General features: G+C 40.8%; 1 protein-coding gene across 1 annotated transcript; it reads left to right on the plus strand.

The window, feature by feature from the left end:
• Positions 1–4,257: 4,257 nt before the first annotated feature.
• Positions 4,258–8,594, plus strand: LSM8 (LSM8 homolog, U6 small nuclear RNA associated). The gene is made up of 4 exons (XM_083860445.1): positions 4,258–4,341; positions 5,180–5,220; positions 6,586–6,713; positions 8,340–8,594. The coding sequence occupies exons 1-4, from the start codon at positions 4,311–4,313 to the stop codon at positions 8,428–8,430; spliced, it is 291 nt and encodes a 96-aa protein (XP_083716571.1). The 5' UTR covers positions 4,258–4,310; the 3' UTR covers positions 8,431–8,594.
• Positions 8,595–16,783: the final 8,189 nt, after the last annotated feature.

Genomic DNA, 16,783 nt, shown 5'->3' on the forward strand with positions numbered 1-16,783 from the left:
AACTTTGAGTCTCAGAAAGTATTAGAAAGGCTATCGGATTAAGTAAATTAAATGTGTGGGATTTGGGGATGCTTAGTTTTCTTGTGAAGTACATACTGCCTGATTCTTCTTCTGCAGTATGTACCACTCCACTGTTCCCTACCTCAGATGCTATTTATTTATTGAGCAGCAACCAAAGAATGCAATTTTTGTTGAGCAGGCTGACAGATGTTACTAATTTGGGGAGTTTGGTTATATTAAGTTCTTTAAAGCGCCTATTCCAACAATCATCTGGTGATCATACTAGATGTTCAGCTTCCAAGGAAGGTGGAGGAGTAGGTGTTGCACCTTTCTCCATCTGATCTGACAGGGACATGGGTTGACGTGCCACGGCACAGCAATAGCAGTCAGGGCTCTCTTCTCACAACAGCATCACAAAGCCATTTCACCCTTCAGCATCCCTCTATAAAACTTGTCTACTTCTGAGTAACTAAGGAAAGCACATTCACCAGCATCTAGCATGGTTTGGGAGATGTAAAACTGATAAGCAATATACAGTGACAAGCAACAAAGCATTTACTCAGCCATTCTACCAGCCTTAGGCCAGATGACAATTCTGCACACAGCCGCCTGCACACACCCCTTACAACTACCATTGTAGGGTTTTCTTCCTGCCCTTTAGGACTTCAAGGAAGCTGTAAAGTGTGCAGACACTACAGGGCATGATTAGTTGGTCACATTTTCTGAAGAAAGCATAACATAGAGTAATCACTTGCCATAGCAACCTTAATGTATGGGAAATCAGTTGCAGAAATAAGTTGATTTTAATTACAGGAGCAAATGTAATAAGCAAGTAGGCTATACCTAAACAATGTAAGAGAAAAGGAAGCTTTTTAAAAAGGGTCTTTTGTTTCTTCAACTGAGAGCTTAATGGGCATTATTATTACTTAGCATGTCCCCAAGGGCAGCTCTGCAGAAAGTGAAGGGATGGAACGGGCAGAGGGATGCTGGCTACAGCTTTGTGATCCCAAATGTTGCCAATGTTATATGGTCACCAGAAACAAAATGTATCTGGCCTAAAGCAAGTGTGAACCTGTGAAATATCCGCGTCTGAGTTAGTCACAGTAGGCTCGCTCTGTAGAGCACTGGAGAAGCACAGGCATCTTTAGTGGAAAACGTATCTCATTCTCTGGTAGAAAACTATCTGAGTGGAGGAGGCCAGGGCGCCTTGCTGAGGCTGGAAACGGCGAACGCGGAGACGCGGGGCCGCTCCCTCCCCTCCCGTCCCGTCCCGTCCCGTCCCCTCCCTCCCGTCCCGTCCCTCCCCTCACGGGCGGCCAGGCGCGCGGGCAGCAGCGCCCCCTGCCGGGCACGCGGACCGGCGCGCTCTCCACACGGGGCACAACCTCCACAGGGTTACCGAATTGTAATTTAGCCTGCCAAACCTTGCTCCTGAAGGGGAGAGGCAGGCAATGTATTTTTTCCCCCCCAAAAAAGATACGAGTTTAAATTAGAGTTCTGCATTTCCTCCGTGTGTGACAGTGTTTTGTAAGAAGAGAGTGAGAGCAGTGCTGGCTGCAAACAGAAGCCGAACCTCAGTCAGGGCTGTGAGAAGCAGGGCTGAGCTGCCTGCCTTTGGGAAGAGCCTAAGAATAGGCTCTAAGAATGAAGCCAAGAATTCTCTGCAGAGTTCCTTTATTCTGACGGTGCTAACTGTTTTTAAGCACCTGGTTTGGCAAAGCCTGGGTACTGGACTTCAGGAGCCTGGCGTTACTCTTTGGGTTTTTAATTCTCCTTTATAAAATAAAAATAGTTTTTAAAAAAGCCCTTCTCTGGTTTTCAGGGACACTTAATATAAACAGATGGATCAGAGATTCTTGGCATCAGGTATTGTGGCAATGTCCTTCAAGTATTTTAAGATTTCATCCTACACATCCCTGTATCTAAATGATCTCATGTTCTTGGCCTTTGAGAATGTCTCTTTACAAAGAAAAATAAGAGTATGAAAAGGAAAATGTCAGCCCCCCCACAAAAACCCTTTAGCCTCTTACATGAAATACAGAATAATTATTACAATCCTGGTGTAACCGTTAGTGGCAGTTGTTAAGCTTCTTATAATAAAAGCTTAAGAGGATGAGAATTATGTACTGCCCCATTCCAAAAGTATTCTGTTCTCTGACATCTCTTGTCATGTTTCTGATGAAGGCTGAGCCATTAGACAAATTCTTCAGAGACTACTTTGGTGTAGGTACCTTCAGATGTGCCAAAGAACATATATTTTTATTTTTTTCTGGCTAATTTGCGTTTAAATTTTAATTTTGCTTTCCTTGTGGTTGAGATGGCTGTAGTGTGCAAGAAAACAACTGGCACACTAGCAGAATAAACAATAGCATTCTCCTTTCCAGAGATCGTATTCCCTGCAGGAATTAAATGGGCTGGACACCAAGTCCCAGTCTGGACCTCTTGCCACTTTGTCTCTTTTGCTGAAATAAAAGGAAGTTGGACTAGTACTGACAGGGACAATCTAAACTGAGAGGCTGGGAGGAGACACAGCCAGGACAAGTGACCAAACTGACCAAAGGTATATTCTATACCATATGACATCTGCTCTGTACATGAAATGGAGGGAAGGAGAAGGGGGGGATGTTCTGAGTGATGGCATTTGATTTTGCAAGTCACTGTTACATGTGATAAAGCCCTGCTTTCCTGGAGATGGCAGAACACCTGCCTGCCCATAGGAAGCACTGACTTAATTCCTTGTTTTGCTTTGCTTGTGTCCACAGCTTTTGCTTTCCCTATTAAACTATCTTTATCTTAACAAAAAAACCCAAGAGTTTTCCAGCTTTTATCCTTCCAATTCCTTCCCCATTCCACCAACTGGGAAATGAGCAAGCAGCTGTGTGGGACTTGGTGGCTGTGTGGAAGGGCAGCAGTCAGAAAACCAAGGGCTTTTACATGGCTCCCATACTAGCAAGACTCATGAATTTACAGGTTGGAAGGGATCTTAAAGATCATCTAATCCCAACCTCTCTTGCAATGGGCAGGGACACCTTCCCTTAGACCAGGCTGCTCAAGGCCTTACCCAACCTGACCTTGGACACTGCCAGGGTTGGGGTATCCACAGCCTCCCTGGGCAACCTGTTCCAGTATCTCACCACCCTCACAGTAAATAATTTCTTCCTAATATCTAGCTTAAATTTCCTCTTTCAGTTTTTACCCATTACTCACTGTCTTGTCACCACAGTTCCTGAAAAAGAGTCCCTCTCTGGCTTCTCTTTAGACTCCCTTTGGATACTGGAAGGTTGCTATGAGGTCTCCATCCAACCTTCTCTCCTGAACATTCCCAACTGCCACCCTGTCTTCATAAGAAAAGTGCTTCAGTTCTCTTATCAACTTCATGGCCCTCCTCTGGACTTGCTCCAACAGTTCCATGTCCTCCTTCTGGTGGGAGATCCTGTGACACAGGTAGGGTCTCACAAGAGGAGAGGAGGACACTCAATTTCCTTGACCTGCTGCCCACACTGCTTTTGATGCAGCCCAGGAATTGGTTGGCTTTCTGGGCTGTGAGTGCACACTGCTGGGTCACGTTGAGTTCTTCATCAACCATCATCCCCCAAGTCTTTCTCCGCAGGGCTGCTCCCAATCACCTGTCCCCTCAGCCTGTAGGTGTGTCTGGGGCTGAACCAGGTGTATGGCCTTGCACTTGGCCTTATTGAACTTCCTGAGATTCACAAGGTGCCATCTCTCAAGCCTATCCAGGTCCCTCGGGATGGCATCCTTTCCCTCCAGTGTGTTGACGGCACCATACAGCTTGGTGTCACCAGCAATTTTGATGAGAGTGAACTCAATCCCACTGTCCATAGAGATGAGCAGTGTTGGGCCCGGTACCGGCCCCTGGAGGGACCCCACTGGTCACTGGCCTCCACGTGGACAATGACCCCCTGGCCTCAGCTCCTTGCCTGAGCCACTGAGAGGAGAAACGTTACACGAGGCAGCACTGCCCTGAAGCCCGACCCTTGGCTACAGGGAGTGAACCTTCCCACCCCGAACCGCCCCGACCCGACCCGACCCGAACCCCCGCCTCCCGGCCGCGCCTGCGGGCGGTGCCATGTGCCGCGGAGGGGGCACCGCTACCCCTCGCGCGGCTCCGGCCGATCGCTCCTTGGTACGGCCCCCTCGCGCGTCCTCGCCGCTTCCTGCCCCCGGCGCATGCGCGCTCCCCGCGCTCGCAGCCCAGCCCAGCCCCGCCTCCGGGCGCGCTCCTGCGCGCGGGCTGTACATCATTGACGCGCGCCGGAGGTGGCGGCGCCTCGAGGGCAGAGTCGGCCGCCATGACCTCCGCGCTGGAGAACTACATCAACCGTATCCTCCGCCGGGAACCGCCGCGGGCACCCGCCCCTTCCTCAGCGGGGCCCTGACACTGGGCCGGGTCGCGGCAGCGCGGTTCTGGTGCTCGGGGCCGGCCCTGTTGGCGGCCTGGTTTCTCCCTACGGGAGCTCGGCCTGGCAGGCCGCGGGTTTCCGGAGAACGGGGTCCCCTGCGGCTCCCGGCGGTGCCGGGATGAGCCTTGCCCGTGATGGGCCGGGTTCGCAGTGGGCCTCCTCTCTTAAAGAGCTGATAACATGCGTTTAGATGGCAGGCTCGCATCATTTGCTCAAAACCCGTTAGTTGGGGTTCTTGCAACTCTTTTGCTACTAATTTTTTGTGCGCCTTGTAACCCATGGACATCTTCAGTTTTATTCACAAACAGTAAGCTAATAACCAGAATTAGTCAAGATGATGAATATATGATCATCCAATTGGCATAATCAGATCTTCAGAAGGAAAGGATGCAGGATGCTAGCCTCGAGATCACTGCAGAGCTGTTAAAAAACAGCTTAAGGACTTAAAGTGTTGGTGAAACTGTTGTTTCAATGTTGAGGCAGTGCAGTTAGTGATGGGAAGAGAAGTGAGCTCAAATATTTATTATTTTTAAGGCTTTTCGTGTTTGCATATGAGTGTCCACGATTGGGTTAAGAGAAACTTTCAAGGAGATGTTAATGAAAAATACTACATTGTCAACCATGGTGATTTAAAAGAAGTGCTGATACTCTTTTTAGGCTCTAAATGGCTCATAAAACCTGTATTACATATGAGCATTTCAGAAAATGTTAACGGTTCTATTTCAGATATGACTAAATGTTCCTTAATGAAATATCAGGTACTGTTGCAGTAATTACTTCTGATGGAAGAATGATTGTGGTAAGACTTACATTTTTTTAACATTTTATTTTCCCCCATAAAGACTTTCCACTGTGGCAATAAAGAAGCTCTGTTAGGATAGTCTCACATATTCACACTACTAAATTACACAGTATAGAATAATTGCCACAAAGCTTAAAATAAGAATTTTATGAACAGTTACTGTTTCTTGCATGTTATGTCAGCTTTTTCCATTGATAAATTTCTGTGCAGATGCTCTGGCCTTTTTGTCAAATGGTTTTCTGTGGGAATGCACAAAAAGTGCATTCCTCCTCTGTTCAGTAATTTAGTTTCCATCTAAAATGTCCACTTTGTTCTGTGAGATCTTCAGCTTTCATACTAAAACTATTTCTTCCCAGTGGCTTTAGAAAAACAGCTGGAGAATTGCTGGAGAAACATTGTGAGCTTCTGTTTATACCTGAAAACCTGAGGACAGGCCAACTTAATATATTAGACTGTATAACATTTTGGTTTTGTTGCTTCTGTGTTTTGGGGGTTTTCTTCTTGCATCACTTCCCACCATCTTTTATTCTGTTGTGGTTTGAGTGCAACTTTAACAGCATGATTGTTGCAGGAGGATTGTATCATTCTGTCTGTATTTAGCTTTGTGCAGCCTCTGTAAAGAGAAAACAGAAATCTGTTGGCTTCACCAAATCTGTTTGGCTGAAGTCAGTCTGGTAAACTTTGTGTTTGTGCTACAGGATACTTCCTATGAATAAGGATTTGAATGGGTGTATGTGACTCATTGTTAGATGATATGAATGCATATTATGAGTGTTTGAAGGGCTGTTTTATGTGAGTTTGAATTTCTCAATCGATTAGTGATGGTAAATTTATGTTATCAGTTTTCCAAACATGTACTTAAGTGCCACAAAATCCAAGTATTTTTTACTTATCTTTTTAAAATAATTTAGTAAACACAAGATAATCTTCAAAGAGATACCACTTAAAATTGCTTGTTAGGTTGACCACAAAAATCCAACATTTCTGGTTTTTGTTTTATTTAATAATTTATTTACTTTCTGGAAACATCCATACAAAAAAACAGTGTAGAAATAATAAAATTAGTTGTCTAGAGGAACATCATTGATAAAATGAAAAATTTACTTTTTTAATGCTGAAGCTTATTGTATCTTTTAGCATGAGCACACAGTAATATGTGTGCTTTTCTTAAATTGGTAATTGCTTTTAAAATTTCATCCTTTAGCTGTTTGTGTTTAAGCCAAAGAATAAAACCTGAATAAAACATCTGTTCTCTAGTACCTTTATTTTGCCACTATGTTTAAGATATCCTTGACAGCAAAGAGGAAAAATTTCAAGACCAATATGAGTGCGCTTGTTTTGTTTTGTTTTGTTTTTTTTCAGGGAACACTCAAAGGTTTTGATCAGACCATAAACTTGATTTTGGATGAAAGCCATGAACGAGTGTTCAGTTCTTCACAAGGAGTTGAGCAAGTAGTGCTGGGCTTATACATTGTCAGAGGTGATAACGTGTAAGTATAGCATGTTCTTGTTTAAATCTTTTCATACAAACTGGGTGTGTGTGTGCACATGTGTTTGTGTGTGTGTGTATTTATATATCCGTAATCTATAAATCTCGATAGCCCCAGAAACTGTGCATCTTTGTGGGCAGCACAGAAAGTATTGTCAAGGCTGAGTCACCATCCCTGAAGGTGTTAAAAGGGTGTGTGGGACTGACACTTAGGACATGCTTTAGTGGTGGACTTGGCAGTGTTAAGTTAATGGTTGGGCTTGATCTTGCAGGTCTTTCCAAACAAATGACTGTGATTCTGAATTAAATAGCAAACATCTACGCTTCTTTTACAGAAGTGACTGCCTTGTAATGTTGAGATTGAAGGTGATCCAAGACCTGGAGCATCTCTCCTATAAGGACAGGCTGAGAAATGATGAAGGAAAAGATAGAATAATCACTAAAAAATGAGATAGAACTTGTGTGCAAAAAGTCAGCAGTCTGGTATACAAAGTTGACTTTCAATAGTTTTGTGTTTTTTTTTTTTTTTTTCTTTAGAGCACATGTTCACAGAGAGCACTTTATAATCTGGAAAATACATGAAATTTTTGACTTGACAGTGTAGCAAGTGTTGAAGCCAGTGTATTGACATGTCAAATGTATGAGTTGATATTTGATGTAAAATTCCCTTAAAAATGAATAGTGAAAGCTCCTTGAGTGCAGAAAAAAGTAGCTGGTGTGCCAGACCCATGGTAGGGTTACAAGTGGAAAGAAGGCCTGGTAAGTGGGCCAGCTAGGAAGATTACTTTTTCAGCAGCATTCTGAAACTGATGGCATATGTAAGACTATTTTTTTTTATCACAGCTGTAAAAAGTATGTTGCCGTGACCAACACGTGAGCCTGGATAGGAATTTTCATCTTCTAATTCTAATGGATACTTCTGTACAACAAAATGCCAAGGCTTAAATTGGTATCTATAGGTGCATTTATCTAACATCATTGAGAAAGTGGATCATTCTGAATACTTTCATCACTTCATCACAGAAAAAGTAATTTGACACATGTATAAAGGTGGGACTAGGCATGTCACTCTACCAGTAGCTTTTCATTCAGGTAGTAAAAATGTGTATAAAACAGTAAATAGTAGTTTATTACTTTGTTGTTTCATCATACAGTTGAAACGTGTGATGAAAGACATCATCATATAGCCACATAACTCAAATATATTCTAAATATGCTGTGAAATAAATTTTTTTCTTGCAATCTTAACAAACTCAAACCTATTTATTACAAGTAATAATTCTGTATTCATGCAACTCTTCAACATGCTGAAATTCAGCATCCTTATAGGAAGAAGTAAAAAGAATCAACAGCTAACTAACAGTAACTTCAAAATAGGGTACTCTCATGAAATAGGGAAGCTGTTGAAAAATAAAAGGAAAGAAAGTCATGGTGCGAATTACTTTGAGCATTCCAGTGTGCATCACTAGAAACTTTCATGGAATAAACAGCATCAATCAGAAGAAGTTGGTATAGTTCAACAGCAAGTAAAGGTTGTTATTGTTAGAAGTTAAAATACAGCTTCTGTTTTAGAGCTGTGTGATTTGATTTCAATAAATAATAACCTGATTTTTTTTTTTCATTGCAGTGCTGTGATTGGTGAAATTGATGAAGAGACAGATTCAGCTCTTGACTTGGGGAATATTCGAGCAGAACCTTTAAACTCAGTTGTGCACTGAAGAGGTTAAAATGCACAGGGACTTTGTAAATCTTTGGTTGTACAGACCTATTTAGCAATGTCAACAGTTTTTAAAAATTGTGTTTAATTTGTTTAGTCACCAGTTTTTTGTTATGAATATGTTGGAGTTTTGCATGTAAATTAAAGTTTCTACATTTTGCTAAAGATAGTTTCATTGAATTTCTTTTGGGGTTTCATGCTGCATAATTTCACTGGGAAATGCAATCCGTATCAGTGATGGTCCTGATGCTGTATAAATATACCTCGTTCTTAAAATAAGATCTCATTCCTAAAGGTAAAACCAAGTTTGTTTTTTTATGTTAACCCAGGATTATTTGAAGGTAGATGTGTAACAGTCAGTTTAACCATCTCTAAATGTAGCTGTGGCTGTAAGTAGAAAACTGTTCTTTGTAATTTTTTTTGTGGATGTGTGTAGTGTAGAAAGGAAGAATGTTAAAAGCTTTCACAGTCTAATTAATGACTTACACACATACTACTTTTTTTTGTGGTGTCAGACCTTGTTGTTCCCCAAGATTATACTGGAGGTGCAGAAGTTTGTAATGCCCTAATCCTGGCAGACAAATTGGAGAAACAGACTTTTGAGCAGGAACAAAAAGCTCAAGTGCATGCATTTATTTGAAACCCATTCAATTCCAGACCAACTCATTCTCTATCTTCACCTTTCAGCAGCTGTTGTGTTGTTCAAAATTTGGGTAAGAGCTACAGAAAGAGAATTGTGTGTTTGATAATGTGTAACCATTGTCTTAGAATGTAGTTTAGAAGACACAGAAATACTTTAGGTAGGTAAGTTAATTATTTTGAAAGAAATTTGCCTTAATATTGTAATAATGATCACATATATATATATATCTTATACACATATATCTTGCACACATGTATTTTTTATACATCAGCCACAGCCAAGCTAGGTGGGACAAGCTCTGCAGTGTAGTGTGTTTGAGGCCACGTCAGCATGAAGAAGTCTGTTCTCTCGAACAAAGCTTTTTCTTGTTAGTCTCCAATGTCCTACAGGCCCAGTATTTTTCCCCTGTATATAAATGCTGTCAAAACAAACAAAAAAGTAATTTTAATGTGCATATTAGAGGGTTTTATACTTATTTTAATATTAAGTGGGATTTGGTATTTTCATTGCAAGTTCACTATTTGGAAACCAAATACGTTGAAGTGAAAATATCTGTTCTCCATGAAACATGTCTCTCAATTCTTGTAGCTTCCAGCTTGTTTTCTAAGATTGTTCGTGGTGGAGCATGTGAAGCCCAGCAAACCGTTTTTTGCCTTTATCCATCGTGTGATCTAGTAATGTGTTGTGCTCTGTCCACATCTCCTCTGGGAACTGCTGAGCAGGCATTGAATAAGTCAAATTAGGGAAGTCAGTACTAGCTCTGGCTGTAATTAATTATGTCAAGAGAATCAGTTTCATTAAACAGTCAACAGAATAGCCTTTTTGCTACTGAAATGCTGATACCTGCACAAGAGAAAAGAAAGTATAGGAACTGAATTGTACTGATTAAAAAAAGCAGATTATTAAATTAGGTATTTTAGAGTTCAGCAAAAAGTGCAGAGGCAAAGAGTGGAGTGAGGATGAACAGATTTTTAATGCATTACTTATTGTTGGATGTTTAAGAAGAGTTACAGTTGAAATACATGGATTTGAATACTTCTAGAACCACTGGAAAAACTGGCAATATGTTGTCTTACAGTTGAGCTGTTACGTTTGAAGATTATTCATGGAATGTTAATGCCTATGCAGACCATTTACCTGACACACTTCATTTGCAATGCAACTCCTTGGTCCTGTGTTTGCTTGAGGATTTAAAATACAAGCTGCTGATGTGAGTTGAAACTATTTTCTCTGACCTTGAAGTGCTGGTCTCAGATGTGAAGCTGTGGAACAGTGGTAGTGAAATCGATCAGTAAAGCCAGGGACTGACCAGATGAGAATTCCAGTTGTTGAAGCTGGAAAACCATGATCTTGAAAGTTTTGCAGAGTAAGGTGTTTAAAACACAGATTCCTAACCTTGTCTTTTTTCCTTCAAGTGGGTGACCTCAGTTGTTGCATTTTTATTTGGAGCCTGTGAACCTGTGTGTGTAGGGTGGTGGGGAGTTACAGATTGAAGAAAATGTGTCTGTACTTACAGGCTAACCTAAACCTAGGGCATTCTCCCAGTGATTACTGAGAAAGATAAGCTCCCTTTTAGAAATGGATCCTAATAAAAACTAACTGCACAAAGCACAAATGGGTTGATGATATGCAATTGATTGTAAAATTGATTGTTCTGCAATGAGATGGGCAAAGGATGGCCAGCTAAGGTCTGCTTGTCTCCACTTCTGCCAAGATGGTGCCCACTCAAAAGCAAAATTCTGTCTAAAATCTTAAAATTGACACCGTGGAGGTTGCTTGCCTTCATGCTTAGCAGCAGTGTAAAGCTTTTCAGAGTTGTGATTTTTGGCTTATGTTCATGTTTTGTTTCAATTTCTGCTCCAATATTTCTTTCAATTTAATGTCACTGGCTTAGGTCTGGATTTGACCACAACCTCTTCTGGATGTAATGGTGAAGGGATCAAAGCCAGTAGGCCTAGTCAGAAGGGATTTCTTGAAATCAAATCTAGGACTTGATAATTCTTTTAAAAACTGTAAGATGCAATTAAAGCTTTATGAACTTTCAGGGACTCTAAGCTATAGTGGCTAACTAGGTACTTTTAACTATATGGTGCAGAGAAATCACTCAAACAGTGTTTGATGCATGAAGTTGAATTATAAGCAGTCTGAAAGTATTTTCATTGAATCAAGCTTATAGTGCAGTCTAGGCTAAAAAACAGATCACCAATTAGAGTAATTTATGTCATTTATTGTTTTCATAAATGAAGAAAGGAGAAAAATCAATGGATTTGAAGCCACGAAGTGGACAGGGAATGATAGCCTAGCATTAGTGATTCTGAAGAAAGCTAGAGAGTGTTAGTCCCCAGAGGAAGAGTAGGGTGGAAGCTCAGCACATGTGAAGCCTGTGTATGTGTCTTCACACTAGGGTAACTCTGCGGTCAGTTTTGCAAGCACATTGAAGGTAGTAAAAAGGTACAACAGAGCAAATGAAGTAGAGCTGAATTTTTGAGAAGAAAACTCCTCAAATGCTGAAGAGGTATGAAAGAAGAGTGGAGAGAATGAGAAAAGAGCACCACACATAATAGTTCTGTATTGAGCAGGAGTATGTCAATCGCTCTGTGCCAGCTGGCTGGGTTGAAGGTTCTCCTGTTTGACACTGATTGCAGAGATGCAGCAAAGCAAATTTCTCCTGGGAGATAAGTAGTATTGTCTGCAAAAAGCCTTTGCTTTATTCTTCCTGCAGAGAAAAGTACTCTCAGCAAAAAAAAGAGTAACTCTTTTTGGAACTGAAGGCACTCCCTATGAGTTCTGACTGCTGGTGCCTTATGACTGTCAGCTGGTTCCATGAGGCACATGAAGAGCCCTGCTGAGATCATGAATACCTTTTTCCTGAGACTATCTTACTGCAATGAGCTGAGATTAAAGATTCAGTAAATAACAGGTGATATTCAATAAAATCCAGTGAGTCCTTGCAGAGTAATAAACATACCATACAAAAATGAGAAGTACAGAGAAGGGTGATACTAAGGCCAAAAGGAAGTGATGCTGAATTGGAGGTAATTGTCATATGCCATTATATTTCCTGCATTGTCATAGGTTGGTCACTTCCTGCTTTTGTTTGGTTAATAGAGATCTTGGAGTGAAAGGACAACTGTTGACTAGTAGTGGAAAAGAATTTTTCCAGTGAAATGAATGAGCTGGTTTATAGAGAGAATAATTAAATTGATTTGCTGTGTGTGAAGAAACACACAAACTACCTTCTGTGGTCCAAGGGCAATTTCTCTAACTGCAATCCACATTAAGTACCTCCATGTCCCTTTTACATACTTGCAAAGTGCTTCAAATATTGTGTGACCCACAAGCAGGTTACTGGCTGTACTGGAGTGAAATAACATGGATTTTGAGGATGTAATCCAACAGTGGACAATTTTTGTACCACTTGACCTTTCCTATCAACTATAGCCTGTTGTCCTTAGCCCTGGACGTAGTGCTTATTCTTCGATCCATTTTATAAGTAGACACTGAGATACCCATCAAACACTCTGTGCTAGAACTGAAGATAAAGTGCAGGTCGATGGTAGTTGTCTCGTGGCCATTGCCATACTACTTTCATAGCAAATGTACCAGATCTGTGTGCCTGAGTTGGTGTTTTGTACCCCTGGCAACATAATTCCACCAGTTAGTGCAGCATGCTGCTGCACTCTGCTAAGAATTTTATTCTGCAGATAATTACAGAAATTATCCTTAAATACCAGGGCTGTGTATGCATGCATTGTTATGAAAGGAATTAATTTATTCCGTAGTTAACATGACAAGTACTAGGTCGTGTGCTGTTGCTCCTTTAGGAATTAAAATACAGTGACCACAAAGGCACTTCTCTAGGAGGAGAAGCCTCAGTTGAAGAGACTAGGAAACTGTGAATGTGAGCTATGCCAGTTAAAACACCACGTGTTTGCTAGTTATATTTGGTCTATGATACATTTGTGGCACCTGTGTATTCTATTCTCCTAACTTCTACTAATGGATTCTTATTTCTGCTTTCCAATTGAGAGAACTGCAGCTTATTGATAAGAATAATGAAAATAATTTGGTGGATTAAGTGGAATTTGCAGTAGTCAGAAAAACTGTGTCATATCAATTAGTTTTAGCTTTTCTGTTGCTTAAATAATAAGGCATTATAACTTCAAGTATCAGATATTCATGGACAAATAACTATGAAACCCAGATGTGTCAGAAGTTCAAGATTCTTGAGGTGAGGGAGGGAAAACTTGTACCAGACCTAGGTTAACGATACATGACAGAAGATAGTAAAGAGCCAGGTATTTGTTCTGGAAATCCTGTTCCTGATAGCCTCTCTCAGTGTTCTATATTTTGCCTTAGGGTCATTTTCAGGGGCCTTTTTCTCCGTAATTTTTACAGTAATGGCAGAAATGCTGATATTTCTTACATCAGTGGCATTTTCCCTGAAGGAAAGAAAAGCTCCACTGACGCAGGTGAAAATCAAAGCTGAAAACACAATAGCATTCACACTTTTGCCAAAACCTGCTTGCTAGCCCTTAAAGCAGGACTTACATACTTGGTAATGTTCCTTCCTGGAGCCTTGCAGCATGTTCCAGGAGCTCTGGAACTTGCTTGGAACAATGTGCTGCTGTCGCTCAGCCTTACATCAGTAACAGTGCTGCCGGATGCCAAAAAATTTCACTCAGCACTCAACTCCTTTCCTGCTACTTGCACTTTTAGATGAAAGGCTTTCATTACTTTAGGGAGGACAAGCACGTGTGCATGTACTGCTTTTGTCTGCTAAAACCTCTGTAATGGCTTTCCTGCCATCTTGTTTTATACTCTAGGTTTATTTTATCTTTAGTGTCAAATCTAGCAGTGATGATTACAGTGCTCTGCGTAGAAATGGGAATGGTTTATTCAGGTGGAGAAATTGAAGAAACTGGATCTGAAGTACTCTAATACTACATAAAATTAGAAATAACTAGGATGGAAACCTGTTGAATGTGAACAAAGTTGGGCTTTACAGCGGTGGCCATTGTAGCAAAATTCTCTTAAACACAGATACAGTTATTGTATCTGTATAAATCATTCATCTTATAAGAAATGCTGAGAAAACATCTTCTCCTCAGAAATATTTTAAGGCACTGGGATTTTATATGGAAGCTTCCTATCCTAAAATGTAACTTTTTAATTATGGTTAGTGCTTTGTATTTTTGTGCTTACATTTTTGGTAATTCTTACTTGTGTGATTTTCAGACTTCAACTCTGCCTATGATGCAGATGGAAACCTGTACACACATAAATGCTGCCATGTTTCTGCAAACTGGCCAGAGCTGGTGGTGGTGTATGGCTGGGATCTGCAGCATTCACACTGATGAACATGTGTGTGATACAGAGTCCTTGGATACAGGAGACAGGTTGTCAAGCTTGTATTCAAAGCAGTGTGCTTGCAAAAGACCAGGAAAAAAACATGCAGCAATAAACCCCCTAGCTGTCTATAACTGTTTCAAATTTGGTTTGTAGCATTTCCAATTAATAAATTAATTTTTTGCCAACTGCCACATAAATATCACCTCATCTGTACCACGTCATGCACACAGACCACACGTACAGGAGTTCTCTTTTGCACTGAGTTACAAAACTGAACAGAAGCCAAGGCAGGAAGTGATTATGGCTAAGGAGCTGATGCTGATTGAAAATGTGTGATGCTGTGGAGGAAATATCAGACAATAGAACCTTAGTCAGTTTGGAAACAGATTTAAAAACCAGCACATTAGGATGTAAACAGTCAATAGGACTGGGGCCAGCCTTTCTCCTAACAATCAGGTCATTAGCAGTAGGAGCGTGCAGAATGATTTCCATGATAAAAGTGCAAGTGCAAAATCCACGAACGTGTGTGCTCATCAATGCTGAACGGAAACAGCCTTCTTGCATTTTGCCTTGTTTCTTCTATGGGTTGTCCTAACTCATCCTGGATACAAGAGTCAGGCGTAAGTGCAGCTTAAATCTAGGAAGTGCAAATGGTCAAGGACGTAGAAAGAAAGGCTTAAGATTATTTTGTGTAACTATAATAAGGTAGAATCACTCTCTGGAATTGCACTTCTGATTTGTAAGACAGCTTCTGTGAAAAGTCATCAGCTCACATTCAATTAAAAGTGTCAGGATCCAAGTGGAAACAGTCTCTGATAAGAAATGGAACAGAGTAATTGTTATAGTTTAAGTGATGATCATTATGTGGGTAAGGGGACAGCTTCCTGATTTGTCTGGAGACTAGTTTATGCGTCATTTATAACTTCTATCAAGTAATTTCCAGTTTTATGCTGCCACTTCTGATTTCAACATTTTATGAAGTCCAGCCAATGCAGAAAGCAGTAAGAAAGACAAACATTAATATGTATGTATCCATTACATTTACGGATAAGACATTTACAATGTTTTGTAACTACACTGTATGTGTCAATAGTTTTCAATTTGGTTCTCATAATGCTTCTTCTGAACATACATCAGCAATGTGCAGATGGCAGCAAAATGGTCCTTAGCTAAAAGGGAATTGCCAGGCTATCCTACTGTTAATGCCACTCTTCAGCACACAGGTGTGCCTGAGCGATGCCCTCCATTGTCTTTGGGCCTTTAAGCAGCTGAGCTTTAGTTATGAAGGTACTGAAAGTACTGAAGTTTCCATGCTCCCTGCCATGGGCCACCTCAGCCTTAGTAACTTAATGAAGCAAGAAACTTCTAAGATTACAAAGCTTCTACTACAGCACTCAAAAAGGCCTAATCAGTGAAGATAATCTAGACATAGGGAAGTACAGGTGAGTTACAAAAGCCAGTGAGCAATTTCTTTTCCTTGCACTTCTGGTACATATTTTTATCTGTTTGTCCCTGACTGTATGCCCAGAACATCGACACATCTTGTCTTCTATGTTCAAAATGAAAGTTGGTTTTTCTCAGTGACTTAGGTCCCAGATGACAGAATGACGCCACAGGATTTTGTTTAGAAATAAAGTTGGAAAGCAATAGAGTAATTTAGAAGAGGATATTAAGTTCAGCCCGTTTCTTTGCCCAAAAAATGATGTATAAACATTAAACCCTCACCCCCAACCCTCACTTTTTCTTAATGGAAGAAGGCTTGGCTGCACTGCAGATACTAAGAAATTAACCAGGTTTTAAAACCCAGCTTCTTCAAAATATTAGGGCATTCCCAGGCTACCGCCCTGCAACTCTGGAAAATTAGAAGACAGCATAAAACAATTTGAGTAAATACAAAGACATTTTGTTGAGTAGGCTGGTTAATGAATTGTGTGGAAAAGGGAGCTGAAATGCGCCCGTGTCATTCAGAATTTCATGGTAAATAATTTCTGCTGTGGCTACCTAGCAGCTGTGAAAGGACTGTTAGCTTTGTACTATGCTACTTTTGCCTTGATGTGCTAAAACTCTGTAAGCACCATCCCATTTCATGAAAACCCATTCCAGAGGAACATTTGAGTTGGATGGTAACTGTGTATCCATTCCTGCATAATGGAATGTAGTTGTATGCACAGGATTTTTGTTATACAACTGGAAGTAAAAAGGTGATTTTTCTCTAAGGCTGCAACAGTCAGCACTTCGGTGGCAAGAATGGGACTGACAGCAGTGTTCATATAGGCATCACAAGTGTTTGTAAACAAAAAATTCCTCTTTCACATTTATTAGATATGCCTAGAGCTCCATTTTACATAGAGGTACTGCT

The sequence above is a fragment of the Zosterops lateralis genome, assembly GCF_965231275.1.
Source record: "Zosterops lateralis genome assembly, chromosome: 4".
In the NCBI taxonomy this organism is placed as follows: domain Eukaryota; kingdom Metazoa; phylum Chordata; class Aves; order Passeriformes; family Zosteropidae; genus Zosterops; species Zosterops lateralis.